The sequence below is a fragment of the Ursus arctos genome, unplaced genomic scaffold, assembly GCF_023065955.2.
Source record: "Ursus arctos isolate Adak ecotype North America unplaced genomic scaffold, UrsArc2.0 scaffold_1, whole genome shotgun sequence".
In the NCBI taxonomy this organism is placed as follows: Eukaryota; Metazoa; Chordata; class Mammalia; order Carnivora; family Ursidae; genus Ursus; species Ursus arctos.
The window spans coordinates 75,884,924-75,909,483 of NW_026622763.1; the positions used below are offsets into that span (position 1 = coordinate 75,884,924).

General features: G+C 40.2%; 1 protein-coding gene across 1 annotated transcript in view; it reads left to right on the forward strand.

Moving 5' to 3' along the window:
* Positions 1 to 24,560, forward strand: part of LOC113250607 (aldehyde oxidase 4-like) — a 55,221-nt gene that overhangs the window by 22,814 nt on the left and 7,847 nt on the right. Inside the window, exons 13-28 of the mRNA XM_026492227.4 lie at positions 159 to 268; positions 2,396 to 2,580; positions 3,536 to 3,698; positions 5,477 to 5,569; positions 6,296 to 6,465; positions 7,003 to 7,117; positions 7,666 to 7,788; positions 9,500 to 9,596; positions 12,965 to 13,089; positions 14,871 to 15,004; positions 16,198 to 16,285; positions 16,558 to 16,644; positions 16,829 to 17,020; positions 18,018 to 18,245; positions 20,610 to 20,705; positions 21,909 to 22,037. Coding sequence (XP_026348012.4) covers positions 159 to 268; positions 2,396 to 2,580; positions 3,536 to 3,698; positions 5,477 to 5,569; positions 6,296 to 6,465; positions 7,003 to 7,117; positions 7,666 to 7,788; positions 9,500 to 9,596; positions 12,965 to 13,089; positions 14,871 to 15,004; positions 16,198 to 16,285; positions 16,558 to 16,644; positions 16,829 to 17,020; positions 18,018 to 18,245; positions 20,610 to 20,705; positions 21,909 to 22,037 — 2,135 coding nt within the window. The remainder of the gene's footprint in view (positions 1 to 158; positions 269 to 2,395; positions 2,581 to 3,535; positions 3,699 to 5,476; positions 5,570 to 6,295; positions 6,466 to 7,002; positions 7,118 to 7,665; positions 7,789 to 9,499; positions 9,597 to 12,964; positions 13,090 to 14,870; positions 15,005 to 16,197; positions 16,286 to 16,557; positions 16,645 to 16,828; positions 17,021 to 18,017; positions 18,246 to 20,609; positions 20,706 to 21,908; positions 22,038 to 24,560) is intronic.

The following is a 24,560-nucleotide window of genomic DNA, read 5'->3' on the forward strand; positions in this document are numbered from 1 at the left end:
TTGCCTAAGATGACCCAGCTTGGAAGCTGCAACTGGAAACCACATCTTCTGGCTTCCAGCTTGCACTCTCTCTTTCCACCAGAGGCATCACACCTATCCCTTGCTACATATTCTCCAGTTGATAATTTCTTTCTGATCAAGGTCATTTTCTCTAATAGGAGGAGAACGGCAGATTCCTTTAAACAGCCATTTTCTTGAGAGATCACCTGAAGCCAGCCTCAAATCAGAAGAGATTGTGTTATCTGTTCATATTCCCCACTCTACTCAGGTAAAGTCTTCCTGACTTACCGCCCACCTGGAGGGAGCTCAGCTTACCCTGCAGGGTGACTTTGGGGCTACTCTCAGGAAGGGGCAAATTCTCAGAGGACCATTTGATTTGCTTTCTTACCAGGGCAACATTGATAGGCCCAACATGACTTCCATGGGCCCTAGGCACTTTTGCCTTCGTGGCTCCCTTCCTCCATAAAAAGTAAAATAAAAATTTTTTAAAAATATGACTTTTTTGGTATAAAGATGAAAATAACCCAAATTGCATTTAGTGTTATATATTCATTATTACTATATTCATTGTTTCATTTGTTTTTAAAAAAACTTTAAAGGAAAACATTCTTGATATTCTGGTAAGTTGTAGAGTGAGAGATGGGAGCTATGCTTGTGGTGAGCATAAGGTATAGGGATGCTGAATCACTATGTTGTACACCTGAAACTAATGTAACATTGTATGCCAACTATAGCGAAATAAAAAAAAATTTTTTTAAAAAGAATAACATTGCTATGGCCCCTATCTCTCTACAGAGAGCCCTTTGTGTGAGGAGTTGAATTTTTGGTTTCAGATAAATATTCATCTTAGCCAAGATTGAGTAAAATTATAATTAGTTCCATCTACAGCAAGTTTCTAGTAAACTGAAAGTTCATGATCATAAAGATACTTCCAAACCAACCAACATTTATTAATCACTTTAAATAAAATTGTTTATTAACTACCTACCACTCGGCATGCCAAGCACAGTGCTGAATCTGGAAGACACTACATGTATTCATAAGACATGGGTTTCTGTCCTCAAAGGTCTCTAGATCTGAGAGGAAGGGCTTGAAATCGTAAGTAGGTAATCATCTCAGACAGGAATTATGTGCACAAAGAGCCAGGGTAGTTCCCTTGACATGGAGAGTCCTCCTTTGGTGTTGTTGCTCAAAAGGGAGGGAAAGCAGCTGGGATAGAGCAAAGATCAGTAGAGAGAAGTGGGTGCTCATTCCAGGCAGGAGAACAGCTTGGGGGTGGGGGCTAGGTGGAATGGCAGGTTGGTCTGGGCAGTGGTCTGGGGCAGCCCTGTGAGACGTGGCTGGGAGGGAGGCTGGGGCTCCATCACCAAGGAGCTCTATTATTCAATCAAGGAGTTCGTACATGTCCTAGCAGACAGCCATCTTTGAAGGCTTTAAACCAAGGTAAACTCTTAATGAAAATGGTATTTTAGGAATGCCAATCTAAGGAGAAAAATAGAGGATAAGCTGGTTGGAGGAGAAACTGAAGGTTGAATGGCCAGTTAAGAGGCTGATGCAGTCATGCCGTAATTCAGAAGGGTGAGAATGAGGGTGGTGGCAGCAGGAGTAGGGAGGAAAGTCCCCACCAAGCAGCACAGTGGACTAAATAGGATCAAGTGTGTCTCAAGCATCTCTTTATCACTTTTGCTTTCTAAATCAATGATGTTTTATCTTTGACAGGGTCCATGGTGGCACCCCTATCCCCACCAAGATGCTGGCCACACAAAGAGACTCTCCTACTTTGTGGCTCTAATATTTCACACTAGTAATGAGATTAAACCTAGAATGAGAGATTGAAACCTGGAAGGCACTTGAAGACCATGTGATCCAGTGGTTTCCAAGCTGCTTTTTTTTTTTTAAGAGTAAAGCTCACCGCACACGTGAAATTTACTTAGAATGCCAAACTAAAACAGTTAAAAGTGGAGGTGTCCTAGTTCATCCCGAGAGGCACCACACCTCCTGATTTTCCCTTACCCCTCTCAGCAGCCCTGGAGGCACCACCTGATGAAACCCAGCCTTCTCATTTTTAAAGAAAATTAAGACCCAAGCAGTTTAAATCACTTGCCTGAGGCCACATGTGGTGACTCAGAGTTGAAAGTACATGACCATCAACTCTGGAGCCAGACTGCTTAGATTTCAACCCCAATTCTGCCACTTACTGTATGACCTTGTACGAGTTACGTAACCTTTCAGTTTCCTCATCAGTAAATTAGAAATGAGGACAGTTTCTCTGAGGATAAAATATTAATACCCTTAAAGCATGGGAGCCAGTACTCACAGTGAACACTGTGGTCAAAAGGATCATTGAGAGGCTCCTTTTCATTATAACTAATTCTGAGTGTTTTTCTGTTTCCAGTGGCACTTTGTGTCAGGACTCAGGCTGGCCCAACGTCAGGAAAATGCTTTTGCCATTGTCAATGCCGGCATGAGTGTGAAGTTTGAAGATGGTACAGACACGATTAAGGATCTTCAAATGTTCTATGGAAGTGTTGGCCCCACTGTTGTCTCTGCAAGCCAAACGTGCAAGCAGCTCATTGGGAGGTATGTCACAGCACATCTGGATATAAAACTCAGGACTTTGTATTTTAATATTTTAATGAAAATAGCGCTTGGAGAATTTTTTTCTGATTACATACATATTACATAATCATATAGGAAATTTAAGCACTGCGGAAGAATATAAAGAAAATAAAAGTCACCCAAAAGCCAACCTTCTTCAAGATATAATTCTTTTGTTGCAGTTTCTGTGATAAGATGAATGCACAAATTAATCTAAGTAGATAATATCTTCAAATTTTCATTTTTAATTAACCTGCAAATAAGTAAAGGTTTCTAATACTGTACCTTAAGACATCTGAAAACGTCCTTACAGCAGAAAAAGAAGACGAAATATTCAAAAAGTTTAAATGGCCTTCCTCCTATCACTCTCATCATTTCTAGTGTTTGGAAAGTAAGTTTTAAAAATTCTTCCAACCAGTGCTTTTACAATAATTTTTATCTTCTCATTTCATTGTCAACAGTGCAATGCAACTTAATGCAGCTTTTCTTCTCAGATATTAAAATGAGTGGATGCTTTCAAAGCATTTCTGTAGAAACTTTCATTTGTGAAAATGTTACAACTATCATCAATAATTGGGTCATTTGCTGGTCATTCCCTTGTATGTACGTGCCAGGCATGACCTGTTTGCTGGGGATGCAGCAATGAACAAGACAAAGTTCCAGATCTTGGGAAACTCTGATTTTAGTACTTTGTTACCCCAGCTCTTTGAGATAAAGTCAACATTCCCAGGCCATGGAGTTACAGATAATAATAAAGGAGGATGGTGAGGAAAATTTGGAAACCATCGCAGCAGATTCTAAAGAAAGCTAGTGACATATTGGAGGGTTTCATCCAGACTTCAAAGATGAATACGGATTTTTTCCATCTTCCCTTGCTCTCTGTCAGTTTAGTCTGTCTTCCCCTCTCCTGTGACGTGTTTACATTCTTTTCTACGAGGTCGTGGGATGACCACATGCTGAGTGATGCCTGCCGTTGGGTCCTGGATGAGATTTACATTCCACCAGCAGCTGAGGGTGGCATGGTAGAGTACAGGCGAACCCTCATCATCAGCTTACTCTTCAAATTCTACCTCAAAGTGAGGCGAAGACTGAATAAAATGGTAAATGACTTCTCTGGGTCTCTGAGTGCCTTGACATTCTGAGTGTGAGTCTGCACATGAAGGACTTCCCCTTCCCTTCCCTGCTGTAGCAAGGGTATCAGGAAGGGATGGAACCTGCAGTGTGGGGCATCCCAGCCTCTTTTGTCCCTCTCCTTCCTTCTCCCTTCTCCTCCTCTCCTGGGCTGAGAAGTGGACAGTCTTGCTATTACATTTGCCCTATAGGTTGTGTGACAATACTAATACGCAATATCAAGTTGATCTACATAGTGAAAAGCTTTCAGTAATTAAATTATAACATCTTTTCCTATTTTAAAGAAAATTTTCTTGTTAAAACAATACCTCCTTTAATATTTAGAAAATGTGGATAAGCCAAAAAGGAAGAGAAAATCCTTTGTAATCCCATCACCCATACATAACTGTTATTAATATTTTAGTTTGTATCCTTCTAAGCTCTTTTTCGTGGATGTGTGTATATATGTGTCACACATATACATCTATAGAACGGTTTAGCATAGCTGGCTTGTTTCACATAGTAACAAGCAGCTTTCAGTGTCATCAAATATTCTTCGTGACAAAATGACATAATGGTTGCATGATGAGCCATTATTTGATCTGTTCCTTACTTTTGGATATTTAGATTGCTTCTGGTTTTTTAACTGTTTTTTTTTTTCTTACCTAGCCTAGTTTAAAATGATCTTCACAGCAGTGTTTCTCAGAATGTGGTCCACGACTGTGAGTGTCCCCGTGATAAGTCGTGAGCTGACCCAAAAATGGCAGTTAAGGGACTACACACACATTTCTTTTATGGCTGAAAGCTTTACTCTGTCAATTCAGCGAGTCCTTTTTTATCGTTTTTATTAACATTATTTATTATTAGCATTAACATAATATTCTGTTGTAAATTATTATATACTCTATTGTATATGTTCATTATATATATAATTTGCATATATCTAATACATTACTACATATAATTTATTAAATATGTCTATTGTTTTATATTCTTATATATTGTCATATGTTCTCTTACATATATATTATGATTATATGTTCTATCTTTATAGAAAAAGCAAAAACAGAGAAGCAAAAATTTTAAAAATCAACTGTAAACCAATAATCCTACCATAAAGACTATTATTAACATTTGGAATGCATACATATATATTTCTCTTTTTTTTTTTTTTACAAGAAAAAGGGATGATACTCTGCATAAATTTTTGTAATCCATTTCTTCACTTAATTATAATTCATGAGCATTTTTTAATGTCCATAAATATACTTCTATGAAATCATTTTTAATAACTGCAAAATATTATATCTTATGGCTGTTCCAAATTTGTTTATTCAGTTCCCTCTTATTGGATATTTAGGTTAATTCTAGTTTCTTTACTATGACAAATGATCTGTAGCTGAATGTCCTTGTAGATTAATCTTCGTCTGCTCTGTTAGTTGCTTCTTTGTGATATATGCCCAGAAGACTGTCCCGGACTTGAAAGCACAGCCTCTGTTTGGAAGTGCACATATTTCCACCCATTCAAAAGGAGAGCTGTTCATAAAGGAAGTCTCCACTCCCTGGAAATAGCATTCACCTTCTTGTGTGCATGAGCAGATACAATCATGCTGCTGCTAGCCTAAGGAGCTCGAAGCTCAGGGCTTTCTCCCAGCAGATCTGGAGACTAATATCTGGGAGAATAAATTGGATAACCTATTTCTACATGTACTTCTCCAAGCTAGTGACTCAGGATGTAAAGCTAAATGTGAAATAATCTTCTTTTCAGGATCCCCATAAGTTTCCTGATATCCCAGAAAGGTACATGAGTGCCTTAGAAGATTTCCCCATAAAAACACCGCAAGGAATTCAGATGTTTCAGGTCAGTGTGTAGAGTTCTTATTTTTTATTCTTTGTATGCATTCAGATGCATGCATCCTGCATATATCTTCCTCTTTTCAATAGCTATATTTTTTATTATTTGTAAGGGTCATGTCTACCAAAGCCAGCCAACACTACCCATTGTTACTCACACATGATTTCACAATTTGCTTGATTTAGCTTCTATTCTATTTTACTCAAGTCTTCACAAGGAATTGGATTCTTAATGTCCCTCCTCAACTATTTCAGTGTTGTTGCTTAAAATGTTCTCCTTTTCTTAGTGAATGCCTGTTCTTTCTTCAAAACCTAACTCTACATTCACTGCTTCTAGGAAGCCTTCCCTGCTTTAATAAAGCCGTCCTAAATCCCCCAGGAATTGTGTATTTTCTTTGCACCATATTAGCTGTATAAAGTGTTCTTTATTGCTATATGAAGTTGACCATGTTATTTTAATGTGTGTTTGTGTGTATTCTGATATCCTTACAAGCTTGTGGAATTTTTAAGGATGAGAACAATGTCTTCCTTTTGGAGAGGTGAGGGGGTAGATTATAACCAGAATATATCTCTTACCATGGTACTCAATGGACATTTATTAACTTTGACTCACAGATATGAATACCGATTACCTATAATTTTTCTTGACATGTGAGTAAGCCAGATATATCAGACCCAATTTTCAGTGCATGAGAATGTCTGGAAGTAAAATAACTGCTTTATTCATTGACAGTGTGTGGATCCCTACCAATCCCCACAAGACCCCATCGGCCACCCAGTCATGCACCAGTCAGCCATCAAACATGCCACAGGGGAGGCTGTATTTAGTGATGACATGCCCCCTATTGCCCAAGAACTCTTCCTGGCTGTAACCACCAGCACCAGAGCTCACGCAAAGATCATGTAAGGAAATAAAAGATGTTTCTTTGTATTACTGGAATGCACTCACAATTTCACATTAAAATTGAGAACTTATGGGGCGCCTGGGTGGCTCAGTTGGTTGAGCGTCTGCCTTTGGCTCAGATCATGATCCCAAGGTCCTGGGATCCAGTCTCGCATAGGGCTCCTTGCTCAGCGGGAAACCTGCTTCTCCCTCTGCCTGCCGCTCCCCCTGCTTGTGTTCTATCTCTGTCAAATAAATAAATAAAATCTAAAATAAATAAATAAAATTGAGACTTTATTATATATTTAAGTCAACTAAGAACATTCATTTCCTCTTCTGGATGGATAGCAGTCCTTTTTTAAGCAAATTTTTGAAAGAAACTAATGCCAAGAGTCCAAACACAAGCTAAACATTGGCACTTTTCAACATAGAATTTTGTCCCATGATTTAGTTATGAGGTTCATTATAGTTTTTCCCTGTGTTTGAGTAATCATTTATATTGTACCCTGAACTCACCCCTGCAACTTTGATGCGCGCTTTCAAATTTTCCCTCCTAGATCAATTGATGCTTCAGAAGCCCTGGCCCTTCCAGGTGTTTTTGATGTGATAACAGCAGAGGACGTTCCAGGAGATAATAACCATCAGGGAGAGGTCCTCTATGCACAGAATGAGGTGTGTGATTTGTATGGGGCCTTTTACTCAAATGCTCAGTTAGAAACACCAAAATGACTATTGGTTCTGACTCTAACATCCATGGATTCATGTTCACATCACAAATACTTACAGGGAACCAAAGACTCCACATCAGTGATTCTCAAATTCTCTCTTGAATTGTGGACCCTTTTGAGATTCTGATCATAAGCCATAAGCCCTGTCAAAGACAGTTTCTTAAAAAAAAATTGAGAAAACCATAGAAGCAATATAGATCGTAGGACATTAAAAGAACCAACAGAATTTCAGGATGACCGGATTAAAGTGTGTGATATGGGAATGGTGAGGAATGCTCCCAAAGACAGAAGCCAGGTCGTTAAGTTCTGCACCCAGTTTTTGTACCCTCTAAATCTCACTCAGTCTAGTGTTTTGAATTTATTCTCGTAGGTAGAAAAATCATCTTTCTTTTGGTCATAAGAACCCAGTGGGTAAATGTAAGAATGTGGGAACTGTAATTCCTTTTTAATGATTCTTGTCTTAGCTAATGGCGACATGTGGCTTTTCTGCAGGTTATTTGCATGGGTCAGATTGTCTGCACTGTGGCTGCTGACACCTATGCTCATGCAAGAGAGGCGGCTAAAAAAGTGAAGATCACTTATGAAGACATACAACCAAGGATTATCACAATAGAGGTAGTCAGGCCATTTTGTGTCTTCTAGAATGACTAGGCCGGTATACTTCTGGCAGAACTCAACTGGTGGAGTCACAAAATAGTATAATTTGGGCTCCATCTATACTCTGCACTTTAAGTGCTATCTATATTTTCAGAGTGAAGGCTCTAGCTATCTGCACCTTGAGACATAATACTGAGAATTTCCCTGCCTGGATTTCCCCTTCCTTCCTGTGACCATTTCTTCTCCCATTGCCTCTTGCCAAGGCATGTCCTCAGAATACAAATAAGTAACACCAGAGGAATGTCCTTATGACTTCCATGTAAAACTAGTCAGTGGAAAAATCCAGAGCACTGTGAGACAGAACAGTTGTAACATTTACTGAATTGCAGCCTGGGTACTCTGTCTCCTGCCCACTTCCTCCAAGCTCTGAGACAGAAAACCCAGGTTTGTATTCTAACTCCATCTTTTAGAGGCCTCTTAATAGCAATGAAAGTTTTGCCAAGTTACTTAAATCCCGCTTACTTTCTTAGCTGTAGAACGGGAATGATAAAAGCACCCACATAAATGTCATTGTGAGGGTTCGATGAGAAAACCCAATTAAAATGCTTAGAACAGCACCTGGGAGACATGGAATTCATGCAGTAAATATTTGCTATTATTTTTGTTTTAGTTGTTATTAATGGGGGCATGGTGCTATAGCAAAGCGCTAAACTTGGTCCATCTTATTAAATGCGTGTGATGGAGGGAGAGATGAATAGGTGGGTACATGAGCAATATGAAACCCAGCCAGGTAGGCATCAGCCTTCAATATTCTCTGATTCCCTCTGTTCTTCCCAAGAGTTGCCAAGTTCAAGTCTTTCCCAGCTATCTTTTAAATGCCTTTAAGTCAGCCCCTTTCTTTCCATTCTCAGTTTCACCTCCATCCCACTTCAGCCCAGACCTCCCCATTTATTGTCCGACTTACTACAGTAACCACTTAAAGAGGCTCTTGTACTCCATTTCAACCTGTCTACCCACCACATTAACTTTTCTAAGCCTCAGTGTTCATCAGGTCACTTTTCTTATACAATCATGCCCCCCTCGATAAGGTTCTTAGCATAGAACTCAAAGTCTTTCATAATCCAACCTCAATTCACCTTTGAAGCTTATCCAGCTGCTTCTTGATAGAAAACCTGCTCCCTAGCCAGCCTGGCCTTGTTCTCTTTTTGGCCCCTCAGCTTTTTTTCAGCCTCAAACTATTGCTTTCTGAGGTGCCCTTGACTTCAAATGATTTCGCCTCCTGTCTGTAACTGTCCTAATTCCATGCAATTCAGCACCTAATTTAGGTCACCTAGACAAGGCCATTTCTGAGCATTTGCAGCTCCACCAGCCTCCTCCTTGGCCTCTCTCTACCCTCTTACTCCAGCCCCCACTCACACCACAAAGTTGGCACCTGAATACCCAACTGCCTCAGGTCATCCCTCAGCAATCTAGAGGGTGAGGCCCTGTTTCATATATGCTTGTTTCCCCCTCAGCTCTTCCTCAGAGCCCTGAACAAAACTGAGTCACCCCTGCCTGTACCCCATGGTATCCCAGTTTCTGCAGACTCTCCACACTGCTCGGATTGTCTATTGTGGTGTGTGACTATCTGATAAAGCAAGAGCATAGCAGTTTGATGGGGGATGAATGGCTTATTAGGATGTGAAAAAAACAAAACTTTTTATTGTTTTGGTTTGTTTTTCACTTGCAGCAAGCACTAGAGCACAATTCATTTTTTTCCATTGAAAAGAAAGTCGAGCAAGGAAATGTAGAGCAAGCCTTTAAATATGTTGATCAAATCATTGAAGGTAAGTGGTCTCAGGCCAGAAAAGTAACTCCTCTGAAGTTGAACACTCTAAGTTCAATTATCTGGTTTGAGAAATACTGAAACTCCAAGGCAGAGCTCTCAACCCTAGTGTGATTTTTAAATCAAGATTTAAAATGCACAAATAATAAGTTTACAGTTTGATGAAATTTTATGTCTCTGTACAAATCTATGTAAACACTACCCACATCAAGATACAGAGCACTTCCAGGGTGCCTGGCTGACTCGGTTGGAAGAGCATGCAACTCTTGATCTTGGGGTTGTGAGGTCGAGCCCCATATTGGGTGTAGAGATTACTTAAAAATAAAATCTTTAGAAATACATATATAGAACACTTCCAGCAGCCCAGAAAGCTTCCTCTTGCCCTCTCTCAATCAATAACTCTCCCAAAGGTCTTTATCACACAGAAAAGTTTTACCTCTTTTGAACTTCATACAAATTAAATCTTACAGTATAACTTTCTTTGTGCCTACTTCTTTTATTCAACATTTTGTATGGAAGATTCATCTACATGGTTGCATAGATCAGTAGTTCTTTTTCATTGTGTAGGAGTATTCCATTGTATAAATAATTCTACAATTTATTTATCCATTCTACCGTTGATAGACTATTTAGCTATTTTCAACTTGATGTTATGAATAAAGTTTCTTTAATATTGTACATGTCTTTTGGTGAACATAAGCAGTCATTTCCATTGAAATATACCCAGGAGTAGAATTGCTAAATAATAGTGTTTTTATATATTTACCTTTAGTAGTTAATGCCAAACATTAAAAAAAATTTTTGTTCCAGTTGTACTCCTGTTAGTGCTTATGAGAGTTGCATTGTTCTGTTGTTATCATCAGTCTTTTTAGTTTTATCTAATCTGGTGGAGTAGTATCTCATTGTGGTTTCCACTGAATTTCTTTGATGATAATGATATTGAATTTTTTCATATGTGTATTGGCCATTTTTAGATCCTCTTTGGTGGGATATTTGTTGAAGTCTTTTGCCTGTTTTTTAACTAATTAAAAGTGATAATTATAATTAATATTATATTGCTATAATTATATATAATTACTTTTAACATAATTAATAATATAATAATTACTTAATTTACTTACAAGTCTATAGGAGGTTTCTATGTTTTTTGGTATAAGTTCTTCGTTGGTTATAAGTATTGCACATATCTTCTCCCAGCCTGTAGACTGCATGTTCACTGTCTTCATTATTCTTTTTCATGAACAAAAGTTCTTGATTTTAATGAAGAACAATTTGTCAGTCTTTTCTTTATGGTGCCCAGTGTTGTTGAGCCCATGAAGAAATTCTTGCCTATCCAAAGGTCATGAAGATATTTTTCTATGTTTACTTCTAGAAGCTTGATAAAATGTTTTAGCCTTGACATTGAGGTCTCTAATCCATCTCAAATTAATTTTTCTGCCTGGCATGACGCAGGGGTCAAGTTTCAGTTTTTTTCAAGTGGATATCTAGTTGACCCAGCACCATCTATTAAAAACTATCTTTTCCTTTAGTGAATTGCAGTGCAGCTTTTGTGGTTTTCCAGGTGTCTACATATGTGTATGTGTATTTCTGAACTCTTTATTATATTCCATTCATCTGTTTATCTTTGTAACAGACCACGCTATCTTAATTGCTGTCACTCTATTGTAAATTCTGTAATCTGAGAGTATAATGTCCTTTTGCTAATTCTCAATATGACCTTAGCTATTACAGGTTCTTGCACTTCCATATACATTTATCATCAGCTCATCAATTTTCACTAAAAATAACTTTCTTGGATTTTGACTGGAATTGCATTGAAACGATATCAACCTAGAGACTGAAAATCTTAACAGTATTAAGTTCCAATCCATGAGCAGGATAGACCCTGCCTTTTATTTAGGTTTACTTTAATTTCTCTCAGTAACTGTAGTTTTCACTACAGAGCGCATCCTTCTTAATATTTATACCTAGTATTTGGTGCTTTATGATGCTGTTCTAATGACATTTATTTTTATTTAATTTTCTACTTGTTTGTGTCTAGTATATAAAAACACAATTAGCTTTTATTTAGTTAGTTCTTTAATTTTTTGTTTAAATTCAATTAGCCAACATATAGTACATCATTAGTTTCAGATGTAGTGTTCAATAATTCATCAGTTGCAGGGAGCCAGATGCAGGGCTTCATCCCAGGACACTGGGGATCATGACCTGAGCTGAAGGCAGACACTCAACTGACTAAGCCACCCAGGCGCCCTGATTTTTTTTTTTTTTTTTTAGTACCAATACCCAGATCCCACCCCATACCAATGAAATCAGAACTTTGAGTACAGGACGAGAGCATCAGTATTTATCTAAAAGCTTCCCAGATGATCCTAAGGTGTTTTCAAGATTGAGAAGCACAGTTCTTTAAGGAGAATTACTTCCAGTCTTGGGTAAAAGAAAATAGTAATTTTCACAGAATCTATTACCCCCTTCTAAAGAGTTGGAATAGAGAGTTCTGCAAGCTTTTAATCTTTTATGAAAACCTGGAAGAGAGTTTTTTTGGGGGGGGAGGGGGACCTTTCTGCATGACTCACCTTTTGTTGTCCAAAGAGATAATTTCAAGAAATCCTTTGACTCTTGGCAAAAATAACTTCTCACTTATTTTAACAGCACAGGAATCTTTTGGCTAATTTTTGTTGTTGTTATTCTTAGCTGAATTATGTTGACATAAATTTAAAGCAAAAATAGTGAAGTATTTAGTTTTTTATTTTATTTTAAAGTAAAAATGCCTTCCAAATGCTGAAAGTACGGCCAAATGCCTCTTCTGGTATAACCTAGAAAATGATAAGGATATACTGAGCAAGCCAAAAATCTCAGCTAAACCAGCAGGAGCAGGCTGGTTTTAGGGAAAGAAACAACCTCAGCTCTGCCATTTTAAACCTTTGTGTCCTTTCACGAACCACTGATCTGTGACTCAGTAATCCTGACATCACTGGACTGAGGTACATACTGTTATTACCCTCCCCTCTTTCCATTTTACAGAGGACGAAATGAGGGTTTAATAACTTGGCCAAATTCACCAAAGAGATGATGGTGCCTGCATATGTAGCTAGGTTAGTCGTATGCTCAAGTCCAGCACATCACAGATCTCACCACCCCATTGGACAGATGAGGCAACTGAGGCCAAGTGAGAGGAAGTGAATGACCCAGGATCATATAGCTGGTTGTACACAAGTCTTAATTAGAAAAAAAGTGGTTTAACCAAATGATATAAATTCCAGCTCTCCATAAGCTAATAAAGCAACCTGCTCCTCATAAACCAAATACACTGAGAGCCCCCAGTTTGGGACTTTCACGTAAGCACTGTCCTGTGTTTATACCTTATAGGTGAGGCCCATGTAGAAGGGCAGGAACATTTCTACATGGAAACGCAAACTATCCTGGCTATCCCAAAACAGGAAGATAAAGAAATGGTCCTATACCTTGGAACACAGTTTCCAAGCCATGCACAGGTAACAGGATATTTTTGGAAAATGGGACTCCAGATGTGGTGTGCTGTAGGGCCCTACAACCAAGCACTCTGCTCTAGGGGACTTTGGATTCCTTCGACTCCTGTAACTCAAACTCTCTGTATATTTGACATAAGCTACAGTCCAGAATGGAGAAAATGGGGCACATATTTCCCTTAAAGGGGAGACGTTTCAAAGAGAAATGAAAATTTCGCTACCTTCCAAAACATAGGTAAGATAAATCTTACCCTTAAAACAACTGTGATAGTATAAACCTAATATCAGGGAGGTCAAAGCCTTCTTATTATATTTAAATTTCCCTTTGTGGTTCACTCCTGTCGCTTCCCTGTCTCAGTGTTTGTATGTATTGGTGAGGCACGTGTAAAGCGATTGCGTTTTCATGCAGTAGCAGGTGATTTCCAGTCCTATTCCAGTGGTTGAGATAAAAGGCATTGCTGCACCCAGGCAAGTAAAGGAAATCCTCTGACACTCCCCTCTTCTGAGATGTGGAGATGTTGGGTCTAGAATAGTGTCTGGCACAGGGGGATACTTAAACAGTTATACTGAGAGGAGGAGTAATGACAAGCACTACTGAGGGGAAAAGCAAAAGCTGAGGGCTTCCTGGTAGAGCAAAGTGAGTTGGTACCTTGGGGTCCTGCAGGGGTAGATAGGCTCAGTGGGAGGAGGAAGCTACTATTCAAGGCAAAATGAAAGTCTGAGGGAACTGATGTTGAGCTGGGATGTGGCTGTGGCCTCCATGGTTACAAGTTTTGAAGTGGACAGCAGAGGAGTGAGGAGTTATGGTTTTGCCCTGAAAAACCTACGTAATCTCCCACAAGTTGCCGGGCACCAGTATCTTTTTCTATAAATTGAGAGAGGTGATAAAGATCACCTGTGAGCTCTCTTTTGACAGAGAGTATGCAGGTCTGAGCTCCAAAATGGATAAAATGCATGCCCCAGGTTATCATTGCTGTCTATCATCAATACCTTCTAAGGTATAATTAGTTAACTTCATGAGGCATTTCCCAGGGGTAACTAGGGTACAGGGTACTCACAGCCCTTCATACATTGCTGATACACATGAAAAATGGCACAGCCTGGAAAATAGCATGGCAGTTTCTAAGGATATTAAAGATAGTGACTACATAAACCCAACATTTCCATGACTAGGTATCTACCTGAGAGAATTGAAGTCATCTGCCCACACAAAAATTTATATGTGAGTGTTCATAACAGCATTGTTTACAAAGTAGAAACAATCCAAATGCCCACCAATTGATGAATGGGTAAACAAAGACGGTATATCCGTACAGTGGAATATTATTCCGCCGTAAAGGAATGAAGTACTGTTACATGCTACAACATGGACAACATGCTTTCAAAAACCTTGAAAACATTATGCCAAGTGAAAGAAGCCAGTCACAAAAGATCACATATTGTATGATTACGTTTATATGAAATGTTTCAAACAGGTGAATCTATGGAGACAAAAACTAGATCAGTAGTTGCCTAGTGCTAGGGAAGCCAGAGAAAGGTAAGGAGTGACTGCTCAGTAGATCCAGGGTTTCTTTGGGGTTGCTTAAATGTTCTAAAATTAGATTATGGTGATGGCTGCACAGCTCTAAATATTCTAAGTTATGGAACTAAGTATGTTCCATACTTAGAACTAAATAAATGTTCTATTTGTTGAATTACGGGTTTGACTAGGCAGACGGGAAGTGTACGGGTGAGGAAATAAACTATCAAATTGCACTTATGTGGCTTCGGGGACTTACCTCTTGCAGGAATTTGTGGCTGCAGCATTAAACATTCCAAGGAGTAGGATCGCCTGCCACGTGAAAAGAATTGGAGGAGGATTTGGGGGAAAAGTGACCAAGCCTGCTCTGCTAGGAGCCATTGGTGCCGTGGCCGCCAACAAGTAAGATTCGCGGTAGCAGCTGCTCCTGGCGGTGCAGAGACCATCGTGTCCTTCCGGTTGTGCGCCCCAGCCTCCATCCCGCGGGTCACAGCCTTTCATCTCCAAAGGGTGGACTTAGCATGTGGGCGGAGGAACACTGGACCGGAACCAGAGGATCTGTGTTCTAACCCTGCTCTTGAACTGCCACTCACTCACAAGGTCACCTTGACAAGCCACCTCAGTTTCTTCACCCATAAACTGGTGAAAATAATATCTACCTGTCTTGTAAGATTATAGGGTAAAATAGATGTAATCACTGTGTGTCTTGACTGAGATGTAACCACGTATTACTTTTCATTGACTTTAAAACTTTAAAATATTTATGTTTTAAATTGTTAAAATAAATCAAGCTCAGCTTGCCTGCGTGGAAGAAGGGTCAAAACCCTAATCTTACAAGAGACAGGTTTTGTCATGAGAAGAACCAATGTCTGCTGCTCCTGGGAATGTTCACTTAGCCTCTCCATCATCCAAATGGAATAACCAGACACAGGAATAGCTGTGACTTTTGTGAACCTTATAACTACTAAACCTCTCCAAATATTCAAGACAAACTTAATTTATCGTAGGCTACTGCTACAAAAGGAAAAACTGTGAATGCCTTAGGTCATTGGCACTTTCCAACAATGGAAAAGGCTGTCTTATACAAATGGGTGTGCAGGCACCAGGAACATTCCTTCAGAAGCCAGAGTCCTCAATGGACATTTTATGAACAGGGAGCTGAATGAAAAGGGGCCTGAGCTCAACAGAGCATTGGTTCTCAACCTTTCCAGCCTCAAAATCCCCCGTGGCAGTTATTTTAATGCCCCTTTTAATATCCCAAAGTAAAGTTCATAACAATATAACCTACTTATACACATAATTGCAAAATAATCATACAATCCCCTAATGTTATATAAAAAATTTTAAATGAAAGTAACTTAAAATGAAATAATGTAGCATTTCAATATATAAATTCTCAGTCATGATAAAACCAGGATAATAATAGGAACCATGTTTATTTTAATGTCCCCCACAAACTTCTGAAATGTTGTTTAAAGCATGTGACTTCCCCCCCTGAAAACCACTAAGCCTGATTATTTCAAGCCCCCTTCCCCATCTCTTTGTTTCTACAATTTATAAAGCATCCAGCATATTAATAGAGTCATTTCCTATAGGACTGGCCGCCCAATCCGGTTTATTCTAGAGCGTGGTGATGACATGCTGATAACTGCTGGCCGCCACCCACTCCTCGGAAAATACAAAGTGAGTGAGATCAAAAATTTTAGGAAATTGCCTAAAACATTGTTCAGTGATAACCAACCAACCGACAGGAGAGGAATATTTGGATGCTGCCTACAACTGACCAGAACTTTCTTGGAATCCTAGTCAACTTGGGCATCAGCCTCAGTGTCCCTCTGGTGACTATTACGTCAAACCATTTTCATAAGTTAGGTAGACTGACAACTGTGATTACATGTGTTTGTGTACTGACATGGTTGTATCGAGAAAGTGGTTTTACTTATATCACTTTGTAGATTGGATTCATGAACAACGGTGTGATCAAAGCTGCTGATGTTGAATATTATATCAACGGTGGATGCACTCCTGATGAGTCTGAGTCGGTAAGAAATATGCCTTTCCCAGAGGCTACCAGTTGAGCTGTATGTGTCACACTTTATTGGCATGAATATTTGTCATGCAAAGTAGATAAATTCTATGAAGGGTTCTAGTTAGAGAAAAAATTTGGTTAAGTGGTTTTGAATATTTGATAGATGTGAAGTGTTGTTTTGTTTTGCTTTAATTCAGGTAACAGAGTTCATCGTGCTGAAATCTGACAATGCATATTATATTCCTAATTTCCGGTGCCGGGGTAGGCCCTGCAAAACAAATTTGCCATCCAACACAGCCTTCCGAGGATATGGCTTCCCTGAGGCTGCAGTGGTGGCAGAAGCTTACATGGCTGCTGTGGCATCGCAATGTAACTTATCCCCTGAAGAGGTAATAAGTCAGCACCCCCTAACAAAACAGCATTGGTTCAGATATATCTTGAGTGCGTACATATAGCATTATATCAGCTTCTAAGTAGATTCAAAGAAATAAAGTACACCATCTGTGTATTAGTTAGCTTTTGGTATATAACAAGTCAACCACAAAATTAAATGGACTAAAATAACAGAAAGTATTTCTTCTGGTTCTCAGGATCAGCTAGGTAGCTCTTCTGGTCTGAGCCAGCTCAACTGGAGTTTTATGGTCTAAGACAGCTTCGTTTATGTGCCTGGTGGTCACTGGGCCAATTAGTCTGGGGGACATCTCAGCTGAGAAGGGTCATGTCCACTTCACCTCCAGAGTCTCATCCTCCAGTAGACTAGCCCAAGTTAGTTCTCGTGGTGGTGATCACAGACTTCCCAAGAGTGGCAGGAGTGTGGCAAGCCCTCAAGTGTCTGCCTGTGTTGGTCTGTATTGGTCTATATTGTCCCATGGGCCAAAGCAAGTCACATGGCCAATCCCAGAGTGAGGGCGAAGCCACCTAAGAGCATGAACACGGAGAATGAAATGATTGCCATTTGTGCAGACATTCTACCATGGCTGCAGATGTTAAGGAGCTAATTTGAACAGTTAAGAATAAGGAAATGTTGTGTAGGGGTAGAATAATTTTGAGTGGGGAGAATTTTGTCTCACCACTAACAAAATTTGTGGCAGGGTTCATAATAGTTGGTACCTGCTATTTCTCAGGGTCATGGTGAAGTTAACTGAGATAAGACACTTAGCCTACAGCCTGGAGCAGATGAAGTGTTCACCAGTAGTTTCTGCTGTTATTGTGGTTATTGCTGTTACTGTGATGTTTTTACATGTACTCTTGCACTTGCATATTTACAGACATTTAAATGGTTTCCTTTTTTAGAAAGACTTTCTTCATATCAGGTATATAGCAAAAACCCATGCCCCACTAATGGAGTAAGGATATGTCCTTAAAATCCATTTTATTGTCTTTCAGGTTAAAGAAATAAACATGTATAAGAGAATTAGCACAACAGCCTACAAGCAGACATTTAATCCAGAGCCATTGCGAAGATGCTGGAAAGAATGTCTGGAGAAATCTTCATTCTCTGCTAGGAAACTGGCTGCAGAGGAATTTAACAAAAAGAACTACTGGAAGAAGAGGGGGCTTGCCGTGGTCCCCATGAAATTTACCGTTGGGTTCCCTGTGGCCTACTACAATCAGGTGAGGTTGAGAGAGGTGTCTGTCTTCTCACCAGAAGCCCTTTTCCACATGACTGGCTGTCTGAAAATGGCAATCTTTGCAACTAGGGATGGCCTCCTGCGGGGAAAGAAGAAAGCGGGGCGATTCCTACAGCAGGGAACAAAGCAGGTTTAGGCAAGCGTGGGAGACCACAGGTATCAGGGCAGATCAGGTGTGACACGGTAGCAGGGACTCGGAGTGATCAATGGGTAAAGTCTAGTTTGAGGGGTCTGACCTTGGGCAGGGCCCCAAACACGAGCATTGGGGAATGAGGTCTAATTTCAAATCCATGAGAGAATTGGGAGAAATAAGAGGATCTCTTTCTCTCTTTCCTAAATTCTTAGTGGCAGCAGTGGGGTCATCTGAAGACAGAGCTTTCAAAAACACACGAGAACAGACAGAGCCACCCCATTCACGCAGGAACTTGGGGTTACTATGTGAAAGCTCCGTGACTGCTGTGCCTTGTTTTAGGTTTCACCTTGAACAGTGTTTCATGGGGCTCTGCTTCTGATTCTGTCTTATTTTTTGCTTCTATCCCCATCTGAAATGTCCCCTTAACAAACCTATGCCAAGGAAAGAATACAGGCCCCCTTCATGGTATGAATGCCTCTCACCAGATTATCTTCCATACACACCCTTCCTTGGCGTCCACTAACAAGGCAGAAAGCAAAATGAGAGGGCGAGAGGGGAAGGCCAGGAGCACTGCACGGCTTGGAGCCGCTGCTGTCTTTCCCCCGGGGGTGCTTCTCAAGCTAGAATAACACACAGACCCCCTTTAAAGGAAAGCTTCTGTGGACTCTGTGATCACTTAAATTACTTATTTTGATGTTATTTAACTGTGAATAACCTCAAAACAAGGAATAAGCTTCTTCTAGCTCTTATGTCTTTATAAAATACAAACAAAATTGGAAATTAAATAAAAATAGTATCACAAATGCCAGTAAGAAAATAATAACATTAACTTAACATAGTAGAAGATGTGGCTTCTTTAAAACTAAGTGCTTGCTCACAAAATGATGGTAGTGCCGGCTGTTGCTGCTGTACAAGGCATTTTGAAATCTTTGTCCTAAATGCCTACGTACGGTGTGCTGACTCACTGTCCCACCTCTTGCCTCTAATATGCCCCATTAATTAAAATAGCCCTACTTGGTGGTTGTACAATCATCAACATAAAATCTAACATGGGCTCTGAAAGCATGTGGCAATACCCACTGTTAAGTGGTTATCTATTACTCTTGTTAGATTATCATTAGGCGAAAACACAAAGTTTAAAAGTTCTTGTAGAGAACGTGACAGCCCTGAGATACAGCCTCAGACTCAGGAGACCAGCATAGCTAAATTAGTTGATATTTTCCGTGCTTGGTAGCAGGGGCATGGGCATCAGCACAGGGGTCGAGGTCCCAAGGGGGCACCTGCAGGGTGCTGGGCCACATGCACTAGCATGAGAGAGGAATTGCTGTAAAGAAAAATTCCAGCAACTTGCAAACCACCTAACGTAGACCAGCCTCCTTCCTCCTATGGCCTGGTCCCTGGAGCCACTTGCACAGGCTGTGGATTCTTCCACTGGAAGAGTCAGCCCCAGAGAAAGACAGCAGCAGTGAGTTTGAAGGAGACAGCCTGGCATAGGTGTGGAGGACACTGGGCTTAGGTTTAGGAGTTGTCGGTTCCAGTCCTGACTCTGCCACAAGCTAAGCACCTGGGTTTGGCCATTCTCCTCCTCCCCAGGCTTCTACTCCCCCATGTGCAAAGTGAAAATTTGGACAAAATCGGTGGATCCCAAACCTGGCCAATCTTCAAAATCACCTGGGAGTTTAAAAAATGGGTGCTTAGGCTCTACCTCCAAACTTCTACTAAGTTGGAATTTCCAGAATGAGACCCATCCTTTTCCCTACCATTATCCTGAATGTCAGCAGCATTTGGAAACCATTAAAACATCTCAAGGTTCTTCCAGCTCCTCTAGTTTCCAAGGCAGTTTGTGCCTGGAAATTTACTCATACAGGTTCTATTTGCTTTAAAATTAATTTCCCTGTTTTGGAGAGAAGAATAATAAACTATCGTACAAGGTGGGGCTTTGGAGTGGCCTCAAAGCAATCACACAAGGCCCCAGAAGGCCAGAGACTGGTAGGAGGGGAGATGAGCCACCATTCATACATTGACATTGATGGCTTTCAAGTCTGGGGTTTATTGACAGGGGTTGTTTGTCGCTACCTGTGAAGGCTTTCTTCTCCAGTATAAACAGTGAGAGATGGGCTCAATCAAGCAAAACCGTTCATCTGGCAACCTCAGCTAAACTCTCAGCAACATTTGGCCTTGTTATTTTCCAAACTGTGTAATTATTTCCCCCAGGCAGCTGCTCTAGTCCATATCTACCTTGATGGCTCCGTCCTGGTGACTCATGGTGGCTGTGAAATGGGACAAGGTCTTCACACCAAAATGATTCAGGTGAGATAAGTGCCCATCATCTCCACTGTAACAAAGTATAGCACCTTACAGTCAGTTTAGCAGCCTTTTTCCTGTTGAGCAGGAGAAATACCATCACGCTACATGCACGGATCAACTGTAAGACTCATCTTGATTTCAGGAATGCAGACTGTAGGGGGGTGAAGGAAGTGAGTGTTGGAACCGAGGAAATATGTGATATTATTCTTCCTGAACAAAAAGAATCAGGTCTTCTGACAAGTGTGATTCTGGTTTTCAAAGATAAAATACTTTTCAGCTTTGTGGCACCTGCTCAAAGCAATACAGTGTTAATTCAGATCTTCAATTAAAAATTGATGTGTTTAAAAGGATGAGAAATTATGTTCATAGAATTCACAATCTACTTAGGAACTCCACATGACTGGCCATTCCGTGTACTAATTCAAAGAAGTGTTTCTAATACTTATTAAAGAGCAAGAGATTATTTGCAATAGGAAATTTTTCCTTCTTTTTTTAATATTAAATAAGAATGTGTTGAATATGATACCTGAATCAAATTGTGGGAGCAGGTATGTGTGTATGGGGCAGGGGGAGGAGACAAAGCTGCTCACCCAATGAGAAATAGGGAGAAGACACTTTCCTTCAGGAAATAATATTATTTAATAGAGTGCTTGGAATTAGGAAATTACAAAAATCCACAGGGCCTTCTTTTAACGTATCTTGCTTCTTTACAACAAAATCCTTATGCCTGCAAAATGTCCCACAAAAGAACCATAATCTGCTAAATTATCTGTAAATCACAGAAGATGAAGGTCAAACAGTAAGATCAGGCCTCAGCCTTGCCTACTGCATGTGTCCTACTAAACTACATGTCCCAGAGTGACCATACTGCCGTATGGCTCCTTATGAAACTGGTATAAAAGCAAGCGCAAAAAGTTTCTTTGGTTGCTGCAAACTCATAATCTACATATGAAACCCTGTCTTATAGGTTTGTGCCAATAGGACAGTCAGGTTTTATATTCCGTTCAAAACAATTAAAATGTTTTTAATTTGGGGGGAATGCTTAAAGTCAATGAACAGAGAATATTAAGATGCTGTCTTAAATGTTTGTGCCAATAGGACAGTCAGGTTTTATATTCCGTTCAAAACAAGAATTAAAATGTTTTTAATTTGGGGGGAATGCTTAAAGTCGATGAACAAAGAATATTCTTCTTCTGCTTCTGACAGGTGGCTAGTCGAGAACTGAACATCCCCCAGTCATATATACACCTGTCTGAAACAAGCACCATCACAGTGCCCAATGCTAGCTTCACGGCGGCGTCGATGGGAGCAGACATCAACGGGAAGGCTGTACAGGTGCCTGTCTTTCAGTTCTCACTCAGTGATAGTGCTGGAGGAGACCTTGTCCCACCCCTTCTTTTATGGAAGATGAAACAGTCCAAGAGAAGTCAAGTGGCTGATTGCAGAACATTCAGCTAATTACCTGCAGAGCCAAGACTCCAAGTCCAGTTTTCTGGGGCTCCCATCTGGTGCTCTTTCTGCTGTCCTGGGCTGTTTTTTGTAATTAATGTTTGGTTGCATATGAAACCTGCAACCTTCAGCAACCTCCCTTTGTGTTAGATGAGAGAATCTCTCCCTGACCTCACCCCAGCACACCGGAGAAGTGCAGAGTAAGTGCATCACTAACAGGACATCCTCATTCCAGGAAGGGGTTGACCTGTCTTTTACCTCTCTAAGGATCAGTTTCCTCTTCTGTAAAATTTCACCTAACTACCACCCATCTCGTAGAATCATTGGGTGGCTTGCAGAGATCATGCAACAAAGCCACCACCACCACCTCCCTTCTCCCCACCCTCCAACCTCCAGAAAACCACTGACTGACCATTAGGGACCCACGAAAGACAAACACCTTGATTTAAAGAGATTTCAGCCTGTTGAATATGCCCATATATCATGTGAACCGTGATTCCCAAAGTATGTTCCTTGGAACAGTGGTCCCATGACGCTCTCAGTGGAAAAAAAGGATTCTGTAGTCAACAAGTTTGGAAAATGTTGCATACTACATCCCGCTCATAGAGACTTATGATGCATATTATCATAATAAATGCTCTGACAACTCCTGCAGTATAGAAACCTCTTTAACTTTGTTTCACTGTTTTTCCCAAGCTTGCTTAACCATGAAAACATTTTCATTAATAAAACCCCTCCTAATATCTATAGAATCAGCACCCAAGAAAAACAGTCTGGGAGATTCTCATTTGGTTAAAACACGTAGGTGACTGAGTCCATTTTTCACCTTTTATCTAGATTCTAGTTGTCTTGCAAACACAGGTGGCACAAAGACACCCAATGCATGGCTAGGCATAGTCTCAGGCATTGATAAAGCAGACATACTATAAAAATTTAAAAAAAAAAGATTAAAAAAAGGAAACAGTGTTTTTAGAAATATTTTTATATTTTATAATGAAAAATCATCATAAAAAGTCATAAATTTGTGTGACTTCTTCACACTTATTTTGTTGATTCCATATTGATTTAACGAACATTTACTGAGGGCCTACCATGTGCTAAGTAGTATAAGCACTAAGGGTAGGTAAAGCACTAAGTGAAACAGGACTAAGTCCAAAGAGCCTGATCTCATAGAGCTTACATTCAAGCAGTCAATCAATCAATCAGTCCTTGAGCCAGGTTGTGAACACAGCAAGAAAAGAAGCCATGCAGGTATTTGGGAGCAGAGGGAGCTAGCTTACTATGCTTGAGAAGCTGCAGCAGGCCTGGGGGACTGGAGCAGAGAAAGCAAAAGGGAGCAAGGTAGAAGAAGTAAGAAAGACAGTAGATGGGTAAGATTAGGGTGTAAATGTTTATTCTTGAAGCTGGATAAGGGGGGCTAGTGCATTATTTTACTTTTATGTATTTTAAATTTTTCTGTAATGTAAAAACTGGAAAATTTGTATCTGGCATTTAGAACTTCAGTAGAGGGAGGTGACCCTACCAAGGGACATAAGATGAGAGAATTCTCCATACAAAGAAAGGAGTTCGGGACGTCACAAAAGAATGAAATTGTTCTCTGCAATATCTCACTCTCTTAAAGAGAAGACAGTCAGACTGCTGAGTGTAAAGTTATGTGTAGGAGTATAAGGTCAGGACACAATTAGGAGAAAAATACCTGATATTTGGGCAGGCAGGAACCCTGTGACCTAGGTTTGCCTTGGATGTGACCCTCTTTTGAAATGCACCCATTTGTAAGAAGGTCGGTGATTGAAAGCTGAATGAATCAGCAAAGAGATTTATGAAAACAAGGATCTCTGGGGTGCCTGGGTGGCTCAGTCGATTAGGAGGCTGAGTCTTGGCTCTGGTCATGATCTTAGGGTCCTGGGATCGAGGCCCGTGTCAGGCTCCCTGCTCAGTGGGGAGTCTGCTTCAGGATTCTCTTTCCCTCTGCCCCTCCCCTCACATGCTCTCTCTGTTTCTCTTTAAAATAAATAAATTTTAAAAAAAAGAAAAAACCAAGGAACTCCCTAACACATGAGAAGCCAGAAACCACTTCCCAAAGAGGGGATGATAGAAAAGAAGGAGCAGAAACTAAGAGGGGGCATGAGAGGTGATCTGAGGCTGTGATGAGTACGTAAGGGCAGACATGAAGAGATTCATGTTTGAATTAAGGGTGGAGGCCAAGTTGGAGCCCACTGACACAAGGAGTCAGCAGGTGTAATCTCAAGGGTCTAAGATTTCACCTCGATCCTTCTTATTTTCGTTTCACTGATAATGTTTTGAAAATTTGAAAAGCACATTTGGCATCATCAGAATGACCACTTTATAAGTGACGTGTTGCCATGAGACCTCTGACCTCACATTTGGGACCAAGAAGTATACTTTGTG